General features: G+C 42.9%; 1 protein-coding gene across 4 annotated transcripts in view; it reads left to right on the forward strand.

The window, feature by feature from the left end:
- The window catches only part of RLIM (ring finger protein, LIM domain interacting), a 39,142-nt gene extending 26,640 nt beyond the window's left edge, over positions 1 to 12,502 (forward strand). For 3 of the 4 annotated variants that reach the window (XM_056539114.1, XM_056539112.1, XM_056539111.1), the window contains exons 2-4: positions 2,075 to 2,273; positions 3,802 to 3,882; positions 8,469 to 12,502. In XM_056539114.1, the coding sequence (XP_056395089.1) occupies positions 2,105 to 2,273; positions 3,802 to 3,882; positions 8,469 to 10,192 (1,974 nt within the window). In that variant the 5' untranslated portion in view covers positions 2,075 to 2,104 and the 3' untranslated portion in view covers positions 10,193 to 12,502. The remainder of the gene's footprint in view (positions 1 to 2,074; positions 2,274 to 3,801; positions 3,883 to 8,468) is intronic. The other variant, XM_056539113.1, reaches the window with a different exon arrangement.
- Positions 12,503 to 13,030: the final 528 nt, after the last annotated feature.

The raw sequence follows: 13,030 nt of genomic DNA on the forward strand, positions 1-13,030 counted from the left end.
TATGAACTTTCCAGCTGTTGCAAAACTAAAACTGCCATCATGCAGACAAAAGAGCATGATGAACTGTAGTTTTGAAACAACTGTAGAGATAAAGGTTGGGAAATTCCCGTAATACACATACTTCCAGGGTCGGACTGAGAGCAAAAATAGGCTAGGCCATATTGAACTATGCACCCCATTTTTTTTTTTTTTTTTTTTTGCAGTGGGTGTTGCAGAAGTCAGACACCCATTAAAATAGGCTGCATACTCTAAAATCACCTCGGTTTAAGTGGCTCTCCAGCTGGTGCAAAGCTACAACTCCCATCATGCCTGCAAAGCTTCAGGCATTATGGGAGTTGTAGTTTTGTAACACAGATTGGGGTACAATGTCACCCATCATCACTGCAGAAATTACAAGGGACTTCAGCTCTGATGGGACAGTCATGAGAATACACAATTGTATAATGACTCGCAGGAGAAGTCTTCTCTGTTGTCTCTTTTTCTTCTTACTCTGGTCTTTATCTATCTACTTTCAGCTCCATCTTCTCTGCAGAGTCTGACGACCCGCACATCATTGGTTACTTTGTTAGTAGATCCTCATCCTCTGTATGACAACAGTAATCATTTATAATACTGCCAGACATCGTGACCCCTAAAATAATACTGCCAGACACGGTTTCCTCTGTTTGTCAGGATGCCACAGCTGTACTCCCCTCAGACCCATTTTCCTCTCCTTCTGCAGATCCCTAAGGGCTTCTTCACACTGTGTGGACATTTAGTCAGTGGAACTTCCACTTGCTGCAGGCACCACTGAAGCCATTGGCGGTCGGACTGCACAGATGTGCGACGTCTATATAGATGACAATGCAGTCCGGTGGAATTCCTCCAACAGAATGAACGTCCACCCAAAGAACATGTTCGTTCTTGAGGTTTACTTCCATTCTGCTGGGGAAAGTCCACTGTGGCGAGTATACACAGAGCAGCAGAAAACCATTGAAAACATTTGGACTCTGCTACAAGCAGAATTCCGCCGGAGGAATGTCCTCAATGTGGATGGGCCTCAAGTCCCCCCCCCCCCCAGACCCCTAGGTCCTCTTCCAGACCCCTCTCTGCCCCCCCCCCACACCTAAGTCTTCCTCTAGACTCCCCTGTCCCCTTCTGCCCCAACACTCTCCACCCGCTAAGACCTCTGCATCATTCTTCTTTAAACTTTTCTACCCCCCCCCCACCCTTCCATCCCCTTCTGCCCTAATACCCTCCACTTCCTAAGACCCCTGCATCATTCTTCTTTACACCCCCCCCAATACCAATCATTCTTATTTTCACTTTTATGCCCCCCTTTATCCCCTTCTGCCCTAACATTCCCCACACCCGCAATGCCCCTGAATCATTCTTATTTTCACTTTTATGCCCCCACCCCAGACCCCTCTATGCCCTTCTGCCCTAACATTCCCCACACCCCCAATGCCCCTGCATCATTCTTATTTTCACTTATGCCCCCCAGACCCCTTTATCCCCTTCAAACCCGAATGACAACACCCCCCCCCCAATAACCCTGCATCATTCATATTTTAAACTTTTAACCTACCCCTCCAGACCCATTTATTCCATTCTGCTCTAACACCACCAACCCCAAGACCCCTGCATCCTTACTTTCACTTTAATGGCGCCGAACACAGATGGCTGGCCCTGTGGACGGCCTGGTCCTGCTGCTTCTCAGGTTCCGCGCTGCTCTGGCCGCCTCTTGTCAGGCCTGGCCAGAGCAGATGATGCAGGCAGCGCTAATCGCGCCGCCTGTATCATAGGGGAAGCGCTGGCCGGGTACGCTAGTTGAGTACCGCTGATATAGTGGTAGATACCATGGGGATATTTATTAAAACCTGTCCAAAGTAAAAGTTGCTGGGTTGCCCATAGCAACCTTTCAGATAGCTTCTTTCATTTTTGAAAGGCCTTTGAAAAAGAGAGGAGCAATCTGGTTGCTATGGGCAACTGCACCACTCTTCCTCTGCACAGGTTTTGATAAATCTCCCCCTATGGTCCTACTCATTGCTGCTGTAACAAGTCTCTTTACTCACACAATTTTTTTGTCATTTAGACAGATTCGCCTTTACATTCATCAATAAAAATGGAAAGTACGGATTCACCTGGGAAAGGAAGCTCTGAACAGTCAGACTCTCAACGCCAAAGTCAGATGGACCGTCTGGACAGAGAAGAAGCTTTCTATCAGTTTGTGAATAACCTAAATGAAGAGGACTACCGATTGATGAGGGATAATAACTTATTAGGAACTCCAGGTACAACCGACCTGGTCAATTTTGACTAAACCATCACAATAATTGACGCTGTAATCCTTTTATTGCCGTTTGTGCAAAAGACTAGGAGTTTCTGAATAAAAATATTAGCATGTTGAATTAGAGAATCTGTGGGGGAAAAACTACTCTGAACTGCTATAGTGTGTGGATGGCTGAAGAGATTCTGCTGGAGTCTCAGATTTGGTGCTCCGGCTCTCATCGTGCACTTAGCACAAGCCCTCCATTGGTCTCTATGGGAGAGCTGGAGATACACAAGCGCAGAGATCGCATTTTGTGAATGTGTTACATTGAGGATCACATCACCTGATCACTCCCATTATTAAAATTAAGTGTGTCTATCTGATTCCCTAAATTGTCAGGCAAACAGAACCCCCATATCTCTGGAATAGAAGGGTATATCAAAAATGTTAAAAGCTTTTTTAAAAAAAAAAAAAAAAAAAGACCACTTACTATCCTTAAATAGTTTAGGGTACCCTGTTGTTTGTTTGCCCACAGGTCTGAGCGGCTACTCGCCCATCCTCTGAGTAGAGTGACCCCCAACTCTAACATATGTGAGTGACAGCCTGCTTAGCTAATCACTGGCTAAGATGGGACTCTGGTCTCAGCCACTGATTGGCTGAGCAAGCTGTCACACCTGCACATCCATCTCCGAGGGTGGATGTTGCTCTGGGTAGCGTGGTCCTGTTTCTGAGATCGCAGGGCCCCCAGCAGATAAGACTCCTCTCTTCTATACACAGAATAAGGGATAAATGTAGTTCCCCGGTCAACCCTCTTAAGTCATGGGTCACTGCACCAATTTACTTCTGTACATGTCCCATGACCACATCTCCTACTCCTGTGCTCTGGATACATGTGCCTACTCCTGTTCTGAAGACAGTTCAGAGACACTGGATGTCGCTATACACATCCTGTCTTTGACAGTGATGAGGTGTGAGAATTAGAAAAATTATAGGCCTACTGAATTTATAACTAAGGGCTTGTTCACACGACTGTCAGGCTCTGTTGACAAGTCAATCGGCATGACGGGAGTTAAGCGGACAAAAAAAAAATCATGCATGCAATTACCAGATCCCTGACGGACCACATTCAAGTCAATGGGTTCCGGTGTGCTTTTGACCCATTTTTGGTCGACCTGGCCCTTATTGGGACGGAGCACAACGGCATTGTGAATTTAGCCTTAGAATTTAATAACTTATTTTGGTGAGGTTTCTTTTCGTGGTGTGTTTTTTTTTTTTTTTTTTTTTTTTTTTTTTTTTTTTTTTTAATAAAGCTGAATGATGAACTTTGTGTTGGGGTGCGTTCACACTTACAGGATCTGCTGCATATTTTGTGCAGCTTCTTTTGCTATCCATTATTTTTAATGGGTAGCAAAATCAGCTGCAAATATATGCAGCAGATCCTGTACATGTGAATGTACCTTTTTAGGGTATTTAAAAAAAAAACTGTGTTCTGCTGCAGTTTTGTAGCCTGTATTTTTCATAACCTTACCTTGTATCGCTCCCTACTTTAGGGGAAATTACTAAAGAAGAATTGCTGAGAAGGCTGCAGCAGATTAAAGAAGGACCACCTCAACCCAATGCTGAAAACAGAGGTACATAACATGAACATTCGTAACATGCCATTTTAAAGGGTTGTTCCACAAATGCCATTTATCAATCCTCCACTGGATAGTTCAGTGTATGATCCCTGGGCCTTAACACAATAGAGGCCCTATCTCTAACCCCTTAAAGGGGTACTCCGGTACTTAGACATCTTATACCCTATCCAAAGGATAGGGGATAAGATGCCTGATTGCGGGAGTCCCGCTGTTGGGGACCCCTGTGATCTTGCACGTGGCACCCCAGTTAAAGTCAGTCCCCGGAGCGTGTTCGCTCCGGGTTTCATTACCGGCGACCACAGGGCCGATGGCGTGTGACGTCACGCCTCTGCCCCCTTGTGACGTCACGCTCCGCCCCTCAATGCAAGCCTATGGGAGGGGGCGTGATAGCTGTCACGCCCCCTCCCATAGGCTTGCATTGAGGGGTGGAGCGTGATATTACACGGGGGCGTAGGCGTGACGTGTCACGCAGTCGGCTCTATGGTCGCCGGTAATCAGACCCAGAACGAACACGCTTCGGGTACTGATTTTAACTGGGGTGCCGCGTGCAAGATCACGGGGGTCCCCAGCGGCAGGACTCCCGCGATCAGGCATCTTATCCCCTATCCTTTGGATAGGGGATAAGATATCCAAGTACCGGAGTACCGCTTCAAGGACTTATTTTTAGGTTTTAGTTTTTTCCTCCTTGCCTTCTAAAAATCATAACTTATATTTTCATCCACAGTCTAGTATGAGGGCTTGTTTTTTTGTGTGACCAGTTGTCCTTTGTAATGACAATCACTCTTTTTTTTTACCTTTAAAATGTATGGCGCAACCAAAAAACTTTGTGTGGAAATTGATAAGAAAACCGCAATTTAGCAAATTTTGGAAGGTTTTGTTTTCATGCTGTACACTTTACGGTAAAATAGACCTGTCTTCTTTATTCTGTTTGTCAATACGATTAAAATGATACCCATAATTACATACTTTTCAATCATACAGCTTAAAAAAAATCACAAACTTTTTCACCAAAAGAGTGTTTAAAATCACTCTATTTTGCTGACCTATAACTTTTCATTTTTCCGTATAAGCGACGGTATGAGGGCTCTTTTTTTGCGCAGTGATCTGTACTTTTTTTGATACCACGTTTGCATATATAACTTTTAATCCATTTGTTAATAAATTTTAAGTTTTTTTACATTCACGCTGTTCACTGTACGGGATAATTAACATTACATTTTAATAGTTCGGATATTTACGCATGCGGCTATGTCAAATATGTTTGTTACAAAACAAAGTTTACACTTTTTGGGGGTAAAATGGGGTAAAAATGGACAACTTACATTTTTATTTGGGGGAGGGGACTTTTCTATTTTATTTTTTTCTTTACATTAATAGTCCCCATAGGGGACTATTTATAGCAATCATTCGATTGCTAATACTGTTCATTGCTATACCTAGGGCATAGCACTGATCAGTGTTATCGGCTATCTTCTGCTCTGGTCTGCTCGATCTCAGACCAGAGCAGAAGACCCATGGAAGGCAGGTGAGGGGACCTCCGTCTGCTGTTCTGGGTGAACAGATCGCCGCGGCAGCGATGCGGGCGATCCGATCATTCGTTTTAGTGGCATCTGAGGGGTTAGATCATGGCATCTGAGGGGTTAATGGCAGACAGCCGCGCTATCGCGGATGTCCACCATTACCGGAGGGTCCCTGGCTGTTATCAGCACCCGGGACCTGCCACACATGACCCGGGCATTGCTCTGATGCTCGCGGTTATGTATAGGACATAAATGTGCGTCCTGGTGCGTTAAGTACCACCTCACCAGGATGTACATTTACTTTGTTGCAACCGGTTAAGTGTTACTGTTTTTGTTGCCCTTATTCCTATATTTTTTTTTTTTTATGGCATATTATATGCTGTAAAAATTATCTTCTATGGATCGGTACGATTATGGCAATACCCAATTTATATAGGTTTTTCCTTTTCTCATCATAATCCTTTTTTTCTCCCTTCAGCCATAACTTTTTTTTTATATTTTTATTTTTGTCAGACCGCACTGTTTGAGGTCTTATTTTTGCCGGACGAGCTGCACCATTTTTGCTATGCATGCTACCTTTTTGATCATTGTTTTTTGGTGAGAATACAGGGCTTAATTGGGAAATGGGCATTTTTTTTTATTTTACACTTTTTTTAGTGAAGGACATCTTACTTTTAAACTTTTCACTTTTTTTTACTGTTATACTATGCTGCAGTGCATATGTAATGCAGCACTGCATAGCTGTCAGTATCACTACGACACCCAGCCTGTGAAATCCAGCCTATGGCTGGACCTCACAGGCTGCTGTACTATGCAGATAGGAGTCCATCAGCTTTCCTCCAGCTGCCAAAGCAACAATCGCATTGTGGGGTTGCCAATGGGGTATGGTACAGGGGAACCCCCTCCCCCTGTCAATCCCATAGATCTATCAGGTTCATTCTGCTGAGACCGGTGCGAGCCTGCTCTTAGACAGCTGTGACGGGATCCTGGCTGTGATTGACAGCTGTGTCCTGCTGCCAATCTCCTGCAGAGCATCACACAGGGAAGGAGATCAACAGGACGTATGTATGCATCCTATTTGGCTAACCTGTCAGAACAGATCATATACGTATGTCCTATTGTGGGAGTGGTTAAGTGACAGCTTTTACTGTTCTGGTTGACATATGGTAGTAAAGTGGGTCAGCCTGGTGTTTTTTGTGTAATTCAGTAAAGTAGTTGAAGTGCTTTGCTCCAAATTTTTTAAAAGGCACAGGTGGAAGCTTGTGGTGGTTTCACTTTGGTAATGTAACCCTTTTAGTGATATATGGCATGTTTGCTCTTATGGACTATATAGCAGGCCCAGGAACTAAGCTCTCTTCATAGACATGTACTGGATGTGGAATTGTTCAAACTTGTGTGTGTGTGTGTGTGTGTGTGTGTGTGTGTGTGTGTGTGTGTGTGTGTGTGTTGGTACTGCAACTCTGTTGCATTCACCTCAATGGAGCTGAGCTGTAATAACAGACACAACTTGTGGACAGGAGTGGTGGCTTTGCAAGAAAGATGGTGTTTTTCTAATCTTGGACAACCCCTTTAGATGTTGATAACTTTGACATGCTTTTACTGATCACAGCGACTTTGACATTGTATTTTTCCATGATATATTGTACTTTATCAGTGGTAAATTTTTGTTGCTGCAGCAATTTCTAGCTTTTTTGTGCTGTTCACTGTTGGATGTAATATTTATCCTGTGTATCGGTACAATTATGGTGATTCACAATTTAAATAGCTTTTTTCGAAATTTTATTTTCACAACAATTTTTATTTTAGTTATTTTTTACGGGACGAGTTGTACTTATTTGTTTTTATAAAGGCATTAGGTTTATTTTTTCTTTGTTATATATATATATATTATTTATTACAGGGCTTTATTAGGAAAGGGGCATTTATTTATTTTTTTTTACACTTCAGTTATTGAAAAACATTTTATTTTCATAAAACTGTAGCATAGTATAAGACTGACATTCACCCTATGAGATTCTGCCAGTGGCTGGACCGCACAGACTTCTGTACTTGGCAGACAGGAGGCCATTAGCTGGCCGCCTGCTGCCATGACAACCAACGGGATCCCATGTTGAGATCATGGGGTTGCCAATCAGTTACAGGGGAAGCCTCTTCTTCCCCCCCCCCCCCCCCCCCCCCCCTCCCGTCAATCCTTTATAGATGCTGTGGACAGCACTGACCACAGCATCTATGAGGTTAACACTGCCTAGACCAGAGCGATCTGTGTCTGTACCTACGATGGGATCCCAACAAGCCCCTCCACCTATCTGCTGCATTGCACAAAGCAAAAGTTTAACAGAACATAGACATGCGTCCCATCGCGGGAATGTACTGGCAGATAGGATGTATGCATACGTTCTGTAGCAGGAAGGGGTTCTTCACTGTCTCATTGAAGAACTTGCCTGCTTTTATCACTTTGCATCACTCATTAATTCTAAAGTCACATTTAGAGATGAGCAAACTTACAGTAATTCGATTAGTCACGAACTGCTCGGCAGTTGCTGACTTTAGCCTGCATAAATTTGTTCAGCTTTCAGGTGCTCCGGTGGGCTGGAAAAGGTGGATACAGTCCTAGGAGACTCTCTCCTAGGACTGTCCACTCTTTCCAGCCCACTGGAGCACTTGAAAGCTGAACTAATTTATGCAGGCTAAAGTCAGCAACTGCCGAGCCAAGAAGTTCGTGACAAATCAAAATACTGTAAGCTCTCTCATCACTAGTAACATTACATTGTGGCGCCATTTTTAGTTTTTTATTGCTTTTTGCAAAAAACCTGAGATCTCTGCAGCCATAGTTCGTAGGTTTTCAGTGGCCCAAGTGCTTTGTAACTGAAACACCTCCCCCTTTTTAGTAGGCACAAGAACATACTTCTAAGGGCATTTTGTGTCTCTTATTTTTTCTAAATGTGACTTGTTTTATGTACTAGGTTTTAGATTTGCACACTTTCTGCAAGTCTTTTTTTCTGTGTACCTCTATATTTTTAACCTATTAAGAAATTTATATTTTTTTTTTTTTTTTTTTAGCTTCTACAGGGGAGCAACCTGAAGACTCTTCCAATGGAGATTCAATAATCGACTGGCTGAATTCAGTCAGACAGACTGGAAATACAACAAGAAGTGGCCAACGGGGAAACCAGTCATGGAGGGCAGTGAGCAGAACAAATCCCAATAGTGGGGATTTTAGGTTTAGTTTGGAAATAAATGTGAATCGTAGTGCTGCTAACCAAAATATGCCCTCAGCAGAGCAGTCCTCTGAAGCCAATGGAGCTGAAGATATGGAAGTTGGCAGTCAGGGTGAGGTGGAACCAGAGCCTGAGCAAGAGCCTGAACCGGAGCCTGAGCAAGAGCCTGAACCGGAGCCTGAGCAAGAGCCTGAACCGGAGCCTGAACCAGAGCCTGAACCGGAGCCTGAACCAGAGCCGGAGCCTGAACCAGAAATTGCACCTCCAGTTGTGGTACAAGAGCAAGTAGTTACAGAGGAGCCAAGTCCTCAGAGAGGTCAAAGGAGGGCAAGAAGCCGAAGCCCAGATCAGCGAAGGATCCGGGCAAGGACTGATAGAAGCAGATCACCTCTGAATCGACCAATAGAACAACCTACTCGAAGGGCTCAACATAGTTCTTCACAGACTGTTGATGCTGCCACTGTTGATGAAGCAGAAGGTAGCTCTAGAACCAGGCAGCTTGTTACTGCATACCTAAGTAATTCCTCACCTGAGGCAGAGGGGAGCTCGAGAACTAGACAGCATGTAACTTCCAGGCAACAAGCATTGGCTACCGAATCTCAGAATCCCAGTGTGGTGCTTTCAAATCCAGAGTCGAGAGCTTCTCCCCAGCCTCCTCCCACAGAGACAACAGAAAATGCAGAATCAACAGGCACCGGTCAAAGGCCACCAACCATAGTTTTAGATCTTCAGGTTAGGAGGGTACGTCCAGGCGAGTATCGTCAAAGAGATAGCATTGCAAACCGGACACGCTCACGCTCTCAGACCCCTAACAATACAGTTACTTATGAGAGCGAAAGGGGAGGATTCCGTCGCACTTTCTCACGGTCAGAGCGAGCTGGAGTCAGGACATATGTCAGTACTATCAGAATCCCAATTCGTAGGATACTAAACACAGGCCTGAGTGAGACCACCTCCGTTGCTATCCAGACCATGCTAAGGCAGATAATGACTGGTTTTGGGGAGCTCAGTTACTTCATGTATAGTGATAATGATGCGGAGCCTGGTGCTCCTGCAGCTGCTTCTCAACCAGTAACAGTCGGTGTTGAAACCCAGAGCAATGTTACAACAAATGCCAGACCACCTCCAGCTGCTGCACCAGAGCCTGTAGAACCACCCATCCCTGTTGTGGAAGCTGATGATGCTAATGCAGAAATTGTTTCGACCTCTGGGGGTCGGAGGGAAGTCCGTAATAACAGGGGATCTGTTACCTTTGAAGAAAGTGGATCTCTGCCATTTCTTAGGTTGGCCCAGTTTTTCTTGCTCAATGAAGATGATGATCAACCAAGGGGACTCACCAAAGAACAAATTGACAACCTGTCAACCCGTAATTATGGTGAAAACGATGCCCTGAAAACATGCAGTGTATGCATAACTGAGTACACAGAAGGGAACAAGTTACGCAAGCTCCCTTGTTCACATGAGTATCATGTCCACTGTATCGATCGCTGGCTTTCTGAAAACTCTACTTGTCCCATCTGTCGCAGAGCTGTACTGGTGTCTGGCAACAGGGAAAGTGTTGTGTAAACAGGTTGCTATAAACTGTCTACTAAGCAGCCACCAATTATAGGCTTGGAGAAAGAGAATAAAGAAAAATATGGCCACTTTTTGAGTGGTGCTTTGAGTTGTTCTGTTAAAATGAAACATTTCTAATTCTCCCTCACGAAACTCAATGATTCATGTGAAATGTGGTCCACAAGGTAAAACAACTTAATGAAAGTGTTGCATTTCCCTACGGATGGAACATCTACTTTGCAAGGATGGCATTCCTTACACCCCTGCTGGAGCAGAACCTAAAACAAATGCTCAGTGCTGGAATGATGCCTATGAAGATCACCTTAGTACTTAGTTACTAGACTTTTCAAGCGGGATCATTGTGAGAATCACTTGTATTTTAAGTCAAGGTTTAATTACAGGATCAGCCTTAAATATATCCAGTGGTACATTTTATGCTTATTGTCTTTGCCTACAGATCTCTTTTTTTGTATGACAATTTGTGCTGGTTAGACTTCCTTAAATCCTCTGGCCATATGACAGCATTGCCAGCGTAGCACATACTTGTAAATAGACACCATTTAATTTCTCACCTTGTGCTTTCCTGGGTTCTAATTGCATTATGCATGCGTTTAACCTATGTCACCTAACTGCAGGGTTCTTGTCCCACACCCACCAGTGAGACTTGTAGCTTACTATGTTCTAAAGTTAATCTGATCATTACATAAGTAAGGATTGAGGATTTTGTGCTGTCATTTTAAAAACTTAAGGTAATACTTTGGTAGAAATACATATGACTTCCCAGCTAGCATACACAAAAGCTGTAGGCCGCGGACAGCACTCTACTGCAAGACTCAGTTCAAGTTAAAAATGAAAAACATTGCAAGAGTTTTGGATTTCTTTTCCTTGAATAGTCTCTCTCATGCTCAAGATACACAATACCACCCTTACACCAGGGCTTACAATAACATTGAGATGACAGTATTGGAATATGAAACACATGGTGTTTGCAGACATTCCACTAGGCTGTGGACATTGCAGACTTTTCCAGAGCCTGACCCTAGTTGTTAGTTAAGGGATGGATGCAGCATTTTTGGCCTTCATCCAGCAGCTGTACCCAGACACCCTTCCACAGTGGTTGATTTGCTCCTGCAACATGGCAGTCAGGTAGGCATTGTGTTAGAGCAGGCATCTTCTGTGCTAAAGGAGAAGGAAAAGTATTAGTTATTGGTATCCAAATTCTTTGTGCTAAGCACTTATAAGTTATTGAGAGGGTATTCTGTCATAGTCCATGCAGTGTTTTTTGTAAATCAGTTTATTACTTTGGTTTGTGTTGAAAGCAGGAGTTAAATATTCTTTTAAATATTTTAAAGTCCTTTTTTTCTTTTAGGTGTGACAGTTAATTAGTTAGTGCCGCTCAGACCTTCAAAGTACCTGCCATCTGGTAAAATATCAGCTCTCTTAACCAAGTTAGCTTTTAATGCCAATTGTCTTATGTCTCTAGAACAGCTCTCTTCCTATTCTGTTAAGGGTCTTCCTGCACTGTAGCATGGAACGTTGAATGCATTTGTGCCTTGCATTCTAGATGTTACTCTGTGTGGTAGTAAATATTCACCTGGATAAGAATCAAGTACATGACACAGCATAGCTTTATCTAACAAGTGACAACTTTTTTTTATTTTCTTTAAACAAGGGTTTTCCTTTGCACAGAATTTATTCCTTTTTATGTTTGTATATAATTCCTTAACTTCTGGGGGGTGGGTTCAGGTATTCTTATTTGCAAAAGCTGCTGGAAAGTTAAAAAATAAAATCCTTCCAGCACTGAAGGTGAAATGGCCACAGAGTGATTCTAAATGTATGAGAATAGTTTGAGGAAAACCCAAGGACAAAGTATAATGTGTAAACTCACTTTAGGATTTTTGTAAATAGACACTTGTCAGATTTTTCTCATTCTGTATGTCTGAGGGCCCATTTTAATTGACATACTGTAGAAATTGCTGATTTAGTTTCAATTTGGAATATTTATCTTGTGAAATATAACAAATGTCTATGCTTGTTGAAATAAAAAAGAAACCCTTTCTTTAATATGTATAGCTTTTTTTTTGTAGCAGCAGCTCCTCCATCCTCCAGCCACTGTCCCTGCACAGTGTTTGTAATGTGTAACAGACAATCTGTCTGACATGCCGTTTGCTCATAATTCACATATACACATGGCTATCTGCTTACAGATTGCATTTGCAATTGTCTGACCGTGAAACAGGGGGCATAGTTCTTGTTTTAATATGTGAAATATAAACCTGAGGCTGCTAACTTTGAAATGAGAATAAAAGTTTTAAACCTGAATCATGAAACAGTCTGGTGCTTCTATTTCTTGTCCAGTCAGGACATGTACATCTGCTGCCACATCATTCATTGGCTATCAGACTGGTCACTCTTTCGAATTCTTGTTCCCATTTCATTGGCGCTAAATGGTTTCATTACACAACTCACCATTTTAAAAAGCACATGTAGAGTTTTGGTGAAAGGAACACATGTCTAGCTGTATGGGGCCTTCATCCCGTCCTGCATGTGGTGTATGTTTATACTGTGTAAAGATTTACTTATTTATATTTTATGGTGGTAGGAAGAGAAAGGATAACAGTACATATAATACTAAACAACATTCCTTTATCCTGGGACCTCTGTTCCTTTATACTTGTTTAATATTTTTGTTACATGTTTCTACAGCTCTACCTTCTGGCTTTCATATGCCATTGTGAACATGACTGTTAATAGCATATCATGTTCTTTGCAGTGTGTGTGTGTGTGATATATTATGTGTATATTCAGTAATGGCCATAAATGTTTGCACCCCTGAAATTTTTCTAGAAA

The sequence above is a fragment of the Hyla sarda genome, chromosome 9 (genome assembly GCF_029499605.1).
Source record: "Hyla sarda isolate aHylSar1 chromosome 9, aHylSar1.hap1, whole genome shotgun sequence".
NCBI classification, from domain to species: domain Eukaryota; kingdom Metazoa; phylum Chordata; class Amphibia; order Anura; family Hylidae; genus Hyla; species Hyla sarda.